We start from the raw sequence: 16,778 nt of genomic DNA, 5'->3' as shown, positions 1-16,778 counted from the left end.
AAGGGGAGGGAGGTGTCGGAAATGGACCAGGTAAACTTGAGGGCAGAGTGAAAGTTGAAGGCAAAGTTAATGAAGTCAACGAACTCAGCATGCATGCAGGAAGCAGTGCCAATGCAGTTGTCGATGTAGCGAAGGAAAAAAGGGGGACCGATACCAGTATAGGCTTGGAACATGGATTGTTCCACAAAGCCAACGAAAAGACAGGCATAGCCTGGACCTGTACAGGCGCACATGGCTACACCCATAGTTTGGAGGAAGTGGGAGGAGCCAAAGGAGAAATTATTAAGAGTAAGGACTAATTCCGCTAGACGGAGGACAGTGGTGGTAGAGGGGAACTGGTTAGGTCTGGAATCCAAAAAGAAGTGGAGAGCTTTGAGACCTTCCTGGTGGGGGATGGAGGTATAAAGAGACTGAACATCCATGGTGAAAACAAAGTAGTGGGGGCCAGGGAACTTAAAATCATTGAAAAGATTTGGAGAATGAGAAGTGTCATGAATATAGGTGCGAAGGGATTGAACGAGGAGGGATAAAACAGTGTCGAGGTATACAGAAATAAATTCGGTGGGGCAGGAGCAAGCTGAGACAATGGGTCTACCTGGGTAGGCAAAATTCCGTCTGGGTAGCCTCCAACCTGACGGCATGAACACTGACTTCTCTAAGTTCCGTTAATGCCCCACCTTCCCTCCATACCCCATCCCTCATTTATTTATTTATTCCCCCCCGCCTCTTTTTCCTCCCTCTGTCCCTCTCACTATAACTCCTTGTCCATCCTCTGGGTTCCCCCCACCCTTTCTCCCTAGGCCTCCCGTCCCATGATCCTTTCCCTTCTCCAGCCTCATATTCCTTTTGTCAATCACCTGTCCAGCTCTTAGCTCCATCCCTCCCCTTCCTGTCTTCTCCTATCATCTCGGATCTCCTCCTCCCCCTCTCAAATCTCTTACTAGCTTTTCTTTCAGTTAGTCCTGACGAAGGGTCTCGGCCCGAAACGTCAACTGTACCTCTTCCTATAGACGCTGCCTGGCCTGCTCTGTTCACCAGCATTTTTTAAGTGTGTTGCTCGAATATTGAAAGGTCTAGATACAGTAGATGTGGAGAGGATGTTTATAGTGAGCAAGTCTAGAGCCAGAAGGTACAGCCTCCGAGTGGAAGAGCATCCTTTTTCGAACAGAGATGAGGAGGAATTTCTTTAGCCAGAGGGTGGTGAATCTGTGGAATTCATTGCCACGGACGGCGGTGGGGGCAGTCATTGAGTATACTTAAACCAGATATTGGTAAATTCTTGATTAGTCAGGGCATCAAAGGTTACCAGGGAGAATGGAGTTAAGAGGGATAATAAATCAGCCATGATGGAATGGCAGAGCAAACTTAAATGGACCGAGTGGCCTAATTCTGCTTGCATGTCTTATAGTTATAACAGTGGTATGCAGAAGATCATCCCTAAATACACAACATGTTGAACCTTGAAGTGAACAGACTACAGCAGCAGAAGACCACAAACATATACTCAATGGCTACTTTATTAGGTTCAGGCGGTATAGACAGGCCAAGTGAATGGGCAAGGAGTCTTCAGATTAAATATCCTGCAAAAAATTTGAAAGCATCTAATTTGATTTAAGTGGAGAAATTCACAAAGGTTAGTGTTCAGAAGGATCAGGGTATCCTCAAACAATCACTTAAAAGTTCACATGTTGATATACAAAGCAATCAGGATAGCAAAAGGCATGGTGGCCTTTATTACGAGAGAATTTTCACGCAGAAATAATGTATTACGAATATTATAGATGCCCTGACAAGACTAAAACTGGAATACAGTAAATACGAGAAAAGTGCAGATGCTGGAAATCCAAAGCAACACAAAGTGCAGGAGAAACTCAGCAGGTCAGACAGCACCTGTGGAAAAGCGAAACAGTTGACATTTTGGGCCGAGAGCCTTCTTCAGGACTGACAGGGAAGGGGGAGATGCCCAAATTAAACGGTGGAGGGAGGGGAAAGAGACTAGATGGAAGGTGATAGGTAATGCTAGGTGGGCAGGAAAGATCAAGGGCTGGAGAAGAAAGAATCTGATAGAACAGGGGAGTGGATCAGAGGAGAAAGGGAAAGAGGAGGGGAACCAGGGGGAAGTAATAGGTAGGTGAGAAGTAGTAAAAGGTCAGAGAGGGGAACAGAGGAAGGAATATTGTGTCTAGGTCTAGTCTTCCTCAGCAGGGAAAGGTATTCAGTAAAACTCCCACTGTATCCAAATGTCCAGAAACCCCATATAATTCTACATCTGGCTCACTCAATAATCTGGGACACAAGGTCGGGGTTAGAATGAAAGCTACTTGAGTGTGAGCTGGGCACGTATCCAGAGCTAACACTAGGAGTCATGAACATGGATTTGCAGCCAGAACACATGTATCTTTCAGCTAGGTCAGCAAGCATTAAAGGAAAAGCACTCAAATGTCTAGAAAAGTTGGTAATACAGCGCTACCCAATTTCTGAGGTGCTACATTAGTAGTTTTGCATTACTTGTAAGAAGGAATGCAATAAAGATTAGAGATTCTTCAGAGGCTAGAGATCCAAAATGCTAGCGCAACTCAGCAAGTCAGGCAGCATCTATGGAAAGGAATAAACACTCAATGTTTTGAGCTGAGACTCTTCATCAGTACTGGAAAGGAAGGGGAATCTGGGGAAAGGAGAAGGAGAAAAAATGGGAGGTGATAGGTGAAGCCAGGTGAGGGGAAAAGTGAATGGGTAGGGAGAGAGTGATGAAGTGAGAAGCCTGGAGGCCATAGGTGGACGAGGTAAAGGGCTAAAGAAGAAGGAATCTGATAGGGGAGAAGAACGAACCATGGGATGAAAGGTTCTTTGACTTTTAGAAGGGTGAGATTGTTCAATGAGAGATTAAGCAGATCAAACCCAAATTCTAGCATTAAGAACAAAAGGTCACCTCAATAAAATTTAAATTTTAAAAAGCATGTAAGGAAAGATGCAGGAATAATGCTTTCCTTGGCCGAGTTGCCCAGAACCAAAGATTAGTTTCCAAATTAGGAGTTAGCCTTTTAGATTAAATACAAGAAATTTCTTGAGCCAGAGGGTAGTGAACCTTTGGAACACTCTACTCACGAGGACTGTGAAGGCTTACTCACCAAATGTATTTTATTTATGTTTTACCTTCCACTCTTTGAATTTGCGTTCACCCAGGCAAACAGTATGCTTGTAACATATATGCATTCTAATCTTATCCTGTACCTAACTTGTATCTCATTCCTATAATTCCTCTAACATTCTGCACCATAGCAATCTATACCTTTCTACTTTTATAAATCCCTTTATCTACATACTTACATACTCTTGAACTTCATGTGAAGTATGTTGTTGAAAATTTGGAGTCACTTGAATTTATGAAACAGACCATGCCTGCCAAGTAGACTGTTCAAGTTTTTGAAATTGCAAGTTTTTAAATCGAAATGACTGATAATTTTCATCATTTTAATGAAATTGATTAAAACTGTGAAGAATCTTTTGAATCACATGCCAAATAACTGATCTTTTATGGAGCAAGATTTGCACATTACCTTGAACACTGTATTGATAATAATCAGGGTCTTCTGTTTCAACTTTGACTGGGACCGGATCAACTGATGTACCTGAAATACATTTAAGAATGAAAATTCTATTGCAAATCGGGAAAACTTCAAAGTAAAAGCAGAGACTGAAGATATTTTCTTACAATTCATTACTCTTAAAAGATCAACAATTAGCAAACTGCTTCAGATATCAGAATCAAAAGGAGGGAAGTGTCCTATTAATTATTCTCATGAGGTTCCTAGGAATGAGTGTAGTAGACATTTATCATAGCTAATCCCAATGGACTCTTTATCAGCAATCAATACATGCACTTATAGATGAAAAGCAATCACAATACAAGCTAAATGGGATCATTTATGGTCATTCTACCAGTTGTTTTGTACCCAGTCTTCAGTTTAAAATATATTTGGCACATAACATTAATCTTGACTAGTAATCCATCACATTTAATAAGTACCATGTTTGATTCAATATTAGTTCTTTTTGCCCCTAAATCAAAGTGATAAATGTACACCAATTACCCAGTGATGCAATCAATAATACAAATGTGTTAACAAGCAGTTATTAACTCTGAGGGTAATTTTTAGAGCTCAAGAGTGCAGTGTTTAAGTTACATGATTTTAATGGAATAGCAATTAAGTCTACTATCTAATGTAATGCATATTTAAATATACTTCATTGCTCTTGGAAGTTGGCCTACCGTAAACAGCTGTAGTTAAAAGGCCATTAACCTATTGCTATGAATACATTTGTTGAGACAGCTGGTAACCAGGTACTCATTATTTTCATTTTTTGCATTCTTTTCCATTTTGCTTTTTAGAAGTTAGGTTGAGAAATGCTCCAATCATTGGTTCTAGAAATGGAATTCATATTCTGATCATACAATATGTAAAAGACCACAAGCTTTTCCTTTATTGTCATAGAAAAGTACAACACAGAAATAGGCCCTTGAAATGCATTGATGATGATCTTTAATTTCTGCTTTAGATCACAAATTCACTCACTGTAACTCATAACTTCGATATTCATCAGATCTCCTAACCTCTACTTCACTTTAAGTCTGATAAAGTGCCAAAACTACACTCCCTCATTGAGGATGTTAAAGCAATGACTGACCATTTTAAGTGCTATGTTGGTATCACATGTTCATGAATTAGCAGCAGCACTCAGATCAGTCAGCCCCCAAACTTTTCTGCCACTCAAAAAGATCACGATTGACCAAACTGTAATCTCATTTCAATGCTCCTGTCTATCCACAGTATTGTTTGACATTTTTGTATCAAGTAGCTATTTGCCTTTGCTTGACCAGTGACATTAATGGAAGATATGAATATCTTTGGGAAGATTTCCAAAGGTGAATTCTCATGTTCTATTGGGAGACGAAAAAAAAATAGGTTCATCCATTTTAAATGGGCAATTCATTTTTAAACACTGACTCCATTCTAGATCTCCTTTGAGCGGAGCTATCTTTTCTACAGTACTACCACTGGTATACAACTTATTAATCTTTTCTCATAAGACAGCCCACCCATTTCAATTATAAATCCAGTAATCTCTGAACCTCTTCCAACACATTAACATCCTGCTTAAATTAGGAGACCATAACTATCCCCGATCAATAAAGTTATTTTTTTAATTACTTTTATTACCTGTATATTAACCTTGTGAATTAAACACAAAAATACCATGTCAAAATGTTATATCTTACAAACATTTAATTTCCAGAGTAACCATACACGCAGCACATTAGCAATAGTATTCTGGAAATCTTAGTATTTTCCGATCATCTATAACACTGGTTGTGTTGGCGCATGGCCAAGTGGTTAAGGCGTCGGTCTAGTGATCTGAAGGTCTCCAGTTCGAGCCTCAGCTGAGGCAGCGTGTTGTGTCCTCGAGCAAGGCACTTAACCCCACATTACTCTGCGACGACACTGATGCCAAGCTGTATCGGCCCTAGTACCCTTCCTTTGGACAACATTGGTGGCGTGGAGAGGGGAGACTTGCAGCATAGGCAACTGCTGGTCTTCCATACAACTTTGCCCAGGCCTGCACCCTGGAAACCTTCCAAGGCGCAAATCCATGGTCTCACGAGACTAATGGATGCCTATTATTAATTATTAATAACACTGGTTACTTAACAGAACTACAAAAAATTGATCAAAAATGATTTGATCAAAAAAGCCTTGTTGACTTTGCCCAATTACTTTGAATCTTTTAAGTGCCCTATAACCTCTTCAATAGTAACTTCTATTAAACTAGATGTCCTGTAGCTTCCTGCTCTGTCTTTCTTTCTCTTTGAATAATTGTTACTTCTCAATGGAACAGAAGTCTACAGGAGTTATAAGTGTTGAATTTACCAACAATTTATCTGAAATTACCAAAAGCTGAAAAAGGAGAGTAACAGAGCAAATTGGAAATCACAGGAATACTATAGGTTTCTATAACGCATTGGAAAACTGCATAGCAAGAACAAGCCCATATCAAGCTGAGAGAATAGAAGTTATGATGGGGAGTAAGGAAATGACATTGACCATTGTATGCCTTCACAGAAGAAAATGAAAATATTGTGGACATATGGGAGAAACAAGTCCCATAAGAATGAAGAACAATTAATATTTGTAAAGAGACAGCAAAGGAAAAATTAAATGGGACTAACTGCTGAAAGAACTTCCCAGATCTGATTGCAATACCTTGAGCTTTAAGAAGAGACTTATAATAAATGCACTGCTTTTTATCTTCCAACAACTCCTTAAATTTTAGACGTGAGCAACAGACCCCAAGTGTTCAAATTAGCAAATGTCCCTCTACCATTTAAGAGAAGGACAGACAATGAAGGTTAATTTTACTGACATAAAACAAAAAAAATGGCCAAAATGCTCGGCAACTTAAACAACTGAATAAAGAAACATTCACAATTCATTTTGGAGACCTTCCTTTCTAAAAGGCAAAATATCTCTCTTCAGAGATATTGTCTCTCTTCAGAGATGGATTGTCTCTCTTCAGAGATGGATTGTCTCTCTTCAGAGATGCAGCCTGAGCCTCTGAGCATTTCCAACATATTTTTTGTTACATTTCAGATATCCAGTGTCGCCAGACTTACAAAATCGATTACAATAATGATGACCCTAGAATTGGATGATGAGAAGATCAACTAAATTATGGTTACTCCTGTGCAGAAATAATTATACAATATGCACAACTGAATCCATACTCAATACCTTTACAATATTTTTGACCCTTTCAATGATAAAACTATTACTACATCATAAGTTTCCTAATTAATCTCATGCAAGTAGAAAACACAGAGCTTTACTAAGAACAACATAGATAAGGACTACAGATAATACATTAACATTCATATTTTTCTTTTAATGAAAAGCATATGTAATTTTAGAAAGTAACACTTACTCGGTTGGTTATCATCACATGGCTCAGTTTTCACCTTAACTGGAACAAAGCTACAAAATAGAACATTCAAATATATTGACTTTTGCCATGGTTTGTTACTGCTTTTCTGTAAGTACAGAAAATGTAAGTTATTTTCCACTTATCTCTCCTTGCATTTACAGGAAGACAACTCAGGTTTAACTTTATACCATGTTACAACTTTAAAAAGGATTGTATTTAGAATAGACTGTACAATATATTATGGTATAAGTGGCCACTTAGCCCAGCCTTAGTTCTTTTAAACAGCTACAGCACTGTGCAAAAGTCTTAGGCACATATTATATATAGTTCGGGTGCCTAAAACCTTTGAACTGTACTGTATTTGTCAACGTGGAGCAGAGAACGAGTTTGTACATCTGGCAGGAAATTTAGAATGGTAAGGGTGGAGCGCTGTGGGAGGTGTCTGGGACAAGTGGCAGAGAAGGAGTACAAGAGGCAGGGTTTGGCATAGGTGCAGATACACCTAGCACTGAGACACCAGGCAAGGTTATTTGATACCAAACAATTGGTTTCTTGATAGTTACAGTATGTCTCTCTGGTGCTTCCAGCTCTTTCTCCTCTCCCTTCCCTATTTCCCAACCATGATTCCCCTCTCCCTGCCCCCTTTCAGTCCACAATTGGGACAAATATCAGAATCAGGTTTATCATCATTCAAGTCATGAAATTTGTTTTGTTTGTGGCAGCAGTACCATGCAATACATAAAACTGTTACAGTACTAAGTACTCTATATATACCCTCCAACTCTAATACTTTTCCAAATAGGTTAACCTTCAAATCTAACTGAACTTGCTTTTACCTAGTGTTGAACTCCAGACTGTAATACTTCTTAGCATTAAAAACAACATAACTTAGGGTAACCTACTTTCCCACTGGCTTCTGACCATATGTTTGAAAGAATTCTAGTCCTTCCATTAGGCATCCGTTAGTCTCGTGAGACCATGGATTTGCGCCTTGGAAGGTTCCCAGGGCGCAGGGCTGGGCAAGGTTGAACGGAAGACCGGCAGTTGCCCATACTGCAGGTCTCCCCTCTCCATGCCACTGATGTTGTCCGGGGAAGGGCACTAGGGCCGATACAGCTTGGCACCAGTGTCGTCGCAGAGCAATGTGTGGTTAAGTGCCTTGTTCAAGGACACAACACGCTGCCTCAGCTGAGGCTCAAACTAGCGACCTTCAGATCACTAGACTGACGCTTTAACCACTTGGCCACACGCCAACACTTTCATTACTCCATTACTCTTATATTATACCTCTCTTTATACTGAAGCATACAAAAATCCCATGTCCTTGCCCCACATGTTGTTGCATAATAATTTGAGGTGTAAACTCAGTTTTTCCATCATCCAGCACCTGTGTCAGCCATAATATACCTCCATTCAAGAGACAAGCTATCTCTGTTGTGCCAGGAAGTGACAATTTTAGATCTATGATAGATGCACCTAAAACTGGTACATAACTAATGCAAGCTAATGCAGAAAGTATATTCATCACAGCAAGTCTGAAAAAGTCACACCACTTGAAGTGGCAGTTTCATGGTAGCCTAGCTGTCAGCGTGACACTATTACAGCTGAGGACGTTGGAGTTCGGAGTTCAATCCTGGCGTCCTCTGTAAGGAGTCTCTGTACATCCTTCCCATGGACTACGTGGGTTTTCCCTCCCACAGTTTAAAAACGTACTGGGTAGGTTAACTGGTCATTGTAAGTTGTCCTGTGATTAGATTAGGGTTAAATCAGAGTTGTCAGGGGTTGCTGGGCAGTGCAGCTCAAATGGCGGGAAGAGCTGTGTATCTCTGAATAAAAAATAAATAAAATTCGCTCAACAGTCATCGACTAGTCCTTCCAGAACTAAGGAGATGTTCTCCTTCAAGAAAGGGACTTCCCTTCCTCCACCATCAATGCTGCCCTCAACAGCATCTCTTCCATTTCACGCACATCTGCTCTCACCCCATTCTTCCACCACCCCCTCCAGCGATAGGGTTCCTCTTGTCCTCGCCTACCATCCCACCAGCCTCCACTTCTAACACATAATTCTCCATAACTTCCGTGACCTCCAGGGGGATCCCACCACCAAGCATATCTTTCCTTCCACCCCCCGCCATCTTGCTTTCCACAGGGATAACTCCCTGTGAGACTTCCTTGTCCATTCGTCCCTCCCCACTGATCTCCCTCCTGCCACTTATCCTTGCAAGCGCAACAAGTGCTACACTTGCCCCTACACCTCTTCCCTCACTACCATTCAGGGCCCTAAACTTCCAGGTAAGACAACACTTCACCTGTGAGCCTGTTGGGGTCATCTGCTGTATCTGGTGCTCCTGGTGTGGCCTCCTGTACATCAGTGAGACTCGATATAGTTAGTGAGACCGTTTCTCTGAGTACCTACGCTCCGCCTGCCAGAAAAAGGAGGATATCCCAGTGGCCACCCATTTTAATTCCACTTCCCATTCCAATATGACAGTCCATGGCCACCTCTACTGTCGTGATGAGGCCACACTCAGGTTGAGGGAGCAACACCTTATATTCCATCTGGGTAGCCTCCAACCTGATGGCATAAACATTGATTTCTTGAAATTCCGGTAATGCCGCCGCCCCCCCCCCCCACACTTTACCATTTCCATTTCCTTCTCTCACCTTATCTCCTCACCTGCCCATCACCTCCCTTTGGTGCTCCTCCCTCTTCCATGGCCTTCTGTCCTCTGCTATCAGATTCTCCCTTCTCCAGCCCTTCTCGTTCACCAATTGGCTTCCTAGCTCTTTACTTCACCCCTCCCCCTCTCCCGGTTTCACCTGTCACCTACCTCGTATTTTGCGTTCCCTTCCCCCACCTTCTTACTCTGGCTCATCTTTTTTCTCCAGCTCTGATGAAGATGTCTCGGCCCAAAACGTCGACTCTACTCTTTTCCATTGATGCTGCCTGGCATGCTGAGTTCCTTCAACATTTTGTGTGTGTTGTTTGGATTTCCAGCATCTACAGGTTTTCTTATTTATGATTGACTAGTCTGAGCTGGTTTTGGAGATTTTCTAATTCAAAACAAAGCATGCAAGCAATTCTCAACAGTGGAGAGCCCGGGCTGTTATGATTCAAACACAGGGAACTCCCGTAGAGATACTTTTCACTGTCATTACTAGTGAATGGCTGCAGAGAAATTAGCTCAGGAATAGAAGATAACATCAACAAATGACAATTGCTTAATCAGTAGTACTAGCATGTTCCTTGTTAATCTTTTTGAGCAAAGGAAGAGGTTCAGGAGATAGAAAGAACTTATTTTATTCTGAATAAATTAGAATCTTGAAGCACAAAGTTGCTGGACATCAGAAAATAGTCATAGAAAGTACAGAACAGATACAGGCCCTTCGGCCCATCTCTTGACGAACCTACTCCCATCGACCTGCACCAGGTCCATCGCCTTCCATACCTCTACAATCCATTTGCCTATCCAAACTTGTCTTAAATGATGAAAACAACAGGAATTCTGCAGATGCTGGAAATTCAAGCAACACACATAAAAGTTGCTGGTGGAATACAGCAGGCCAGGCAGCATCTCTAGGAAGAGGTGCAGTCGACGTTTCAGGCCGAGACCCTTCGTCAGGACTAACTGAAGGAAGAGTCAGTTCAGTTAGTCCTGACGAAGGGCCTCGGCCTGAAAGGTCGACTGCACCTCTTCCTAGACATGCTGCCTGGCCTGCTTAAATGATGAAATTGAGTTCACATGTACCACTAGTGCTGGGAGCACATTCCAAACTCTCATGACCTTCTGAGTGAATAAGTTTCCCCTCATGTTCCCTTTAAACTTTTCACCCTTCACCCTTAACACATGATCTCTGGTTGTAGTCCCACCCAGCCTCAGTGGAAAATGTCTACTTGAATTTACCCTATCCATACCCCTCATAATTTTATATACCTCTTCTCAGTCTTCTACATTCCAAGGAATAAAGTCCTAACCTATTCAATCTTTCGTTATAACACAAGTCCTCCAGACCCGGCAACATCTTCGTGACCTTTTCCTGATTCTTTCAACTTTATTTAAACCTTTCCAGTAGGTAGGTGACCAAAACTGCACACAATACCCCAAATTAGGCCTCACCAATATCTTATACAACTTCAACATAATGTGCTTGCAAACAATGCATCTCTGAAGTGAGCAGGGAATAATTATTTTACACTTTGGTGTTTCAAGGATGAATTAGTAATCTCACAGGATTCTGTACAGAAGTGATCAAGAGTAAACTGGTAAAAAAAATACAAACAGATAATAGCTTCTCAGTAAAAAGAGAGGAACAAAGTTAAGAACATAAGAACTAAGAGCAGGAGTAGGCCATCTGGCCTGTCAAGCCTGCTCCACCATTCAATAAGATCATGGTTGATCTGGCCATGGATTCATCTCCAACTACCTGCCTTTTCCCCATAACCCTTAATTCCCCTATCACAGTCCAACACAGGCAGAGAAAGGACATTACCTGACGCTGTAGGATTTAACTGATGTTCCAGAGAGACTGAGATAAGAGGTTATAAATAAGGACAACAAATATGACCAAAAAGTAATCATCTTCCCGTTTTCATGGCCGAAGCCACAATGTGGCAAAAGCAGTGGAAGGGTAAAGCTCTAAAAACAGTTAATGTAACTAATATCAATAAAGGAGCTACTTTGGAGCAGGAACCTCAAAACAATAAATTTCATGGCATATGTCAGTGATAACAAACTCATTCAGATAAACCTTCTTACTAAGAAAAATATTATGTTTAAAAGCAGACAAATCTCATGAATTTGGACATCCTATAACCAAGGGTTCTAAAAAAAGAGGTTTCTGCAGAAATTGTGATATACTGCTACTAATTTCCTAAAATTAACTAGATTCTGCAATATTCACAAAAGGCCAAAAAATGATTGTTACATAAAGTAAGGGCTCATGAAAAGTTTAAAATATTTTTCATTGATATTAGATTGGTTTAAGGGTAGAAATCAGTACAAGTAAAATTGGCACTTTCACATAGTGGATGTTTCAATGATTTGAAACCTATATTTTTGATGATGTAAATGTATCCGTAACTAGTCAATTTCATGGACTCTGAGGAATGAGATTATGTGAAAAGGGTGCAGATCTGAGGGTAATGTGAAAACGCGAGGCCATTCATTTTGATATGGAATCTGGATATCCTTGAACATGGATGCACTTTAGGTTCAGCAATTCAGGTAGGCAAATACTGCACTGGCCTTTTGGTAATGTGAATTCAAAAGACTGGGAGACAGACTAAAAGTAAAGGAGAATAAAGAATGAAAAGGGTGGCACGATGGCCTTCAGCAATGCAAATTGAATCCTACCCTGCAGTGCAGTCTGTCCGTTTGCACATTCTTCCTACGACAGTGTTCCAGTTTTCTCCTGTATACACACTGCCTACTGTAAATTACTTCTTGTGTAAGTAATTAGCAAAAGAATTGAAGGGAAGTTGCAGAACATCAAGTCAGTATAAAGTGCAGGGTAATGAGAGTGTGGTAGAAGAGAAGAATAGAATGGGATTCTCCCATTGGAAGCCAGCATGACCTGATTCGCTGTATGGCATCCTGTGTTGTAGTAAGTATAATAGCAAGCAAAGTAACCTGAATGGACAGAAAAAAGAAATAGGCGTGAGAATGGGAAATTCCAGCAGATAAATCATAAATGGATCTGGTCAAGATGGTATGGAGCTGCGATGCCTGTCAAGGTTGGGGCTAGGACTCAGTTGCTTTATAGGTTTGTAGGGATGGTTTTGGGGATGTAGAGATGAGGGTGAGTTAGAAGTTAGGGTCAGAAGCAGGTGGTGAGAGTCAAGGTTGGAGTGCTCCACAACTGAAGGCAGGCGATCCTCAAGGGCGAGGTTGTAGGCACTGAGGATGAAGAGAGTGATTCCCGTGGTCAGTGGGCCCCACCAGGAATGACAATCGATGACCTTCCAGGTTGGTGAGACCCAAGGTCGAAGCTTCATATAGGCAGCAGACACAAGAGCGTATGACAACCAGCGGGAAAACCAGATGGACAAGATGGGCAAATACAGTCAGGGAGTTTAGAATAACAGATCAAGATCACATAACAAGAGGGCTCTACTAAAGCAATATAAAGAAAATTCTATTTTTTGTAACTTCCTGGAGAAATGGAAGAGTACCTTCAGAAGGAAATACCCACACATATAAAATAATTCCAAAAGAAATAACAAATCCACCTTCAAGTGAAAATAGAAATACTATCTTTTGCACCTCCAAATGAGGCAATTAAATACAGACTATGGATTTATGCAGATTATACTGAATTTACAGATATATCATCAAAGTTTTAAGTACTGCAAGGACAGAAAAACCAACTTACCCTCCAGGAGGCATCTGTGTGTTCTCCTTCCTAGTTGGCTGTTTTGTTTCCACTATATGGAAAAATAGGAATGTTAATCTTCAAGTGATTGGCTTGCTTAGACAACAATCCCTAGTTCAACATTCATGTGAAAGACATGCACAAAATACGGTACAAACAGGATTATTCAAACTGGAATAATTGCCAGAGAAAACTGCGGCCCCTAACGTTGTTATTAAACAATCTATAAGTCCAAAGAAAGGTTTTCCAGCAACTTAATATCATCACTTGATTTTGTGCTTTCAACTTACAGTATTTCACAAAGTCAGTTTGAAAATCCTTTCGGTTTCCAATGAAAGATCTTCCTCGTTCCGTTCCCACCACAAATATATCTTTCTCATATACAGCAATACATGCCACTTCAGCTTTTGACTTTGCAATTTCCTGGCACTGAAGAGGAAACAAGCTGAACCAACTTTAAACAGAAAATATACAGAAATGCACATTAAAGAAAATGACTTTTGTTAAACATATATTTGGTGCTCAGATATCATATTGAGGAAAAACTTGTAGCTTCATACCTTATGATACTGGGTATCAAGTTTAAATTAATATCACTGAAATTATTAGAGGATGCCATAGGTAGAACAGCAGTAAAGTGCCATATCCAAAAACCCAACCAAATCCAAGGTCTAAACATATGTATAGGTCTCCCCAGTTAACAAAGGGGTTAGGCTCCTGAAGAACCTCTCATTATGCATAAACATTTCCCGCAGGAGCTACAGTACTACAGTAAACTCAACTTTCAAAGGGGTTGGGGTATGTTCAGATACTGTAGCTATCTTCTTACCACATCACTATCTCCTCTGCCTTAAGCCTTATCCTATATATCACTCAATCTCCTGTTTTAAATCCTTTTACCAATCTTCTCCCTTGTTCCTTCTACTTTTTCTTTGCTCTATTAAGCAAACAACCTTACAGTATATCTCTAGGTTAAGAACACAGGGCTTATTGACAACCTTACATACAGATGAGCTTCCATAATATGAAATTCCAGTCCGATGTACGTACAGAACATATATCCCTATATTGTATATATGTACATCATACTTCGGAATTTAATAATATTAGTTTCCACTGTCTCTTCACTTTTATGATCTCTCTTCCTTATCAGTCTTATATGCCTTTGATGCCATTCGTTGCAATAAAGCAGAGGCATGGCTACTAGAGTGCATTTTTTTTAATATACACATTGTCCAACTTATGGAAATCCGTGAAAATGGAACCTGTTCATTGCCTGGGGACAGCTGAATGGGTCCCATTCCAGTTCCAACAAACCATCTAACTATATTTCTCCAGAGATGTTACCCAATATTTTCTCTTTTTAATTTTAATTCAGACCATATTTTGTTTTTACTTCACAAAATTCAGTACGATCTTTGTAACCATTTCCAATAATAAAAAGTACAAGGCACAGTAAACTTGTGCGATGCAAGTTCACCTCCAATTCTTGAACAACTGGGGAAAACAGGATATTGTCCATATTTAATATAAGTCACACAATTCAGAATATTTTCTTTCAAAGGTGAGACAATAGGTAGTAGAGGGAAGTTGTTTCGGATGTGCACAGATAACCAAAAACTGATGCACAGGTGGTAGTTTCACAAAGTATCTGGAATACAAATTAAATTTGAGAAGTTCAAAACTAGGGTCAGAATCCATTCACAGCAATGTTTAGATCTGGGCAATAAATAAGAAAATATATAATGGCCTTGAAAGACAGCATAAGCACTTTAAGCCACCTGGTGACTCTGAGATTAAATTAATCTATTAACCAATTTTGAAATTTACCAAATACAGAGAAACTATTTTCTCAGACAGGGAAATCTAGAAGGAAACATCATTGTTTTAAAATTAAAGCAAGGTCACTACAAACCGCATTGTACAAATAGGCCACTGCTGCTGTTCATCCTTCTTTCTAGAAATTGGCTTTCTTAAGGAGTGTTATTGAAACACAGAATGTGCAAACAAACAATTTAAACTAGCTGTCTACTTTACCCAGATCTTCAAACTGCCTAGTCTTTCATGCGAGAATCTTCAGACAGTAGAATGTTTCCACCTGTTCAATTTAGTTTTCATAATTGCAAGCATCTCAAAGCACACTGTAATCTAACCGGAAACATGTCAATGTTTAATTAATCTCTATAGATGCCTAATTAGCAATTTCTATTACTAATTTTACTACAAATTCTACAAATACGTATGAAATAAAAATATAATAAATGGTGATCTAAACAGGAATCTGTACCTCAACAGTCCTTCAGTTTTGTGAACCCCAAAACAGTACTTAATATTCCATCTGTAATCTTAGTTTTAAACAAGTCAAAATGTGATACTTAATCTAGCAACACACGTAAAAATTGCTGGTGAACGCAGCAAGCCAGGCAGCATCTATAGCAGCAATTACCTTCATATTAGCAAGATGTTTCAAATACAAAATATTCAGTTAACCCTCAACTTAATAAGATCCCACTACAGCACAACCTAATAAACTTCCACTATGGCACGTGGCAGCATTTCCCAGTATATTATCTCCAGCGTAGGATGTAGACAAAAGGCAGGTAATAATAGGCCAGTTAGCTTAATGTCTGCAGTGAGAAAAATGCTTGAAGTGATCATTAAGGAAGAAGTAGTGAGACATCTGGATAGACGTGGCTCCATCAGGCAGACACAGTAGGGATTCACAAAGGGCAAGTTCTATCTGGAATTCTTTGACAATATAATGAGCACAGTGGATAAAGGGGAAGCAGGTTGATGCTGTATACTTGGATTTTAAGAAAGCATTTGATAAGGTGCTGCATAACAGACTGGATAAGTATGCACTGTGTTGGGGGTAACATATTAGCATGAAGAGCGGGTTAGCTAACTAATAGAAGGCAGAGAGTTGTGATAAATGGGTATTTTTCTGGTTAATAGTCAGTGGTGAGCAGAGTGCTCAGTGCTAGGTTTGCAACTGTTCACTATATACACTAATGATTTGGAAGAGGGGACCAAGTGTAGTGCAGCCAAGTTTGTTGATAAGACTAAACTGAGTGTAAAAGTAAACTGTGCAGAGGATCTGCAGAGAGATATAGATAGGTTAAGTGAGTGGGCAAGTGTCTGGTAGATGGAAAACACATTGGTATATGTGAGGTCATCCACTTTGAAAAGAAAAGTGCAAAATCAGATTATTAGTTAAATAGTGAGACTGCAGCATGTTGTGCACAAGGGCTCAGAAGTGCTTGTGTGTGAATTGCAGAAAGCTGGTTTGCAGGTGCAACAAGTTACCAAGAATGCTAATGGAAGGTTGGCCTTCATTACTTGAGGGATATAACAGTAGGAAGGTTATGCTGCCATTGTACAGGATACTGATGAGGTTGCACCAGGAGTACTGCATGCAGTTCTAGTCT

The 16,778-nt window shown here is 40.1% G+C and overlaps 1 protein-coding gene across 11 annotated transcripts in view; it reads right to left on the bottom strand.

Moving 5' to 3' along the window:
• Positions 1–16,778, bottom strand: part of LOC140187676 (general transcription factor II-I repeat domain-containing protein 2-like) — a 62,230-nt gene that overhangs the window by 35,044 nt on the left and 10,408 nt on the right. For 9 of the 11 annotated variants that reach the window (XM_072243204.1, XM_072243203.1, XM_072243212.1 and 6 more), the window contains 4 exons: positions 13,641–13,779; positions 13,351–13,402; positions 6,979–7,028; positions 3,558–3,629 (listed from right to left, as the gene is read on the bottom strand). In XM_072243204.1, the coding sequence (XP_072099305.1) occupies positions 3,558–3,629; positions 6,979–7,028; positions 13,351–13,402; positions 13,641–13,779 (313 nt within the window). Of the gene's footprint in view, positions 1–3,557; positions 3,630–6,978; positions 7,029–13,350; positions 13,403–13,640; positions 13,780–14,830; positions 15,382–16,778 lie in introns of those variants that run through there. The other 2 variants (XM_072243214.1, XM_072243213.1) reach the window with 2 other exon arrangements.

The sequence above is a fragment of the Mobula birostris genome, chromosome 25 (assembly GCF_030028105.1).
Source record: "Mobula birostris isolate sMobBir1 chromosome 25, sMobBir1.hap1, whole genome shotgun sequence".
Taxonomy (NCBI): Eukaryota; Metazoa; Chordata; class Chondrichthyes; order Myliobatiformes; family Myliobatidae; genus Mobula; species Mobula birostris.
Note: the sequence above shows the minus strand (reverse complement) of the source record. Positions and strands in the feature narration are given on the sequence as shown.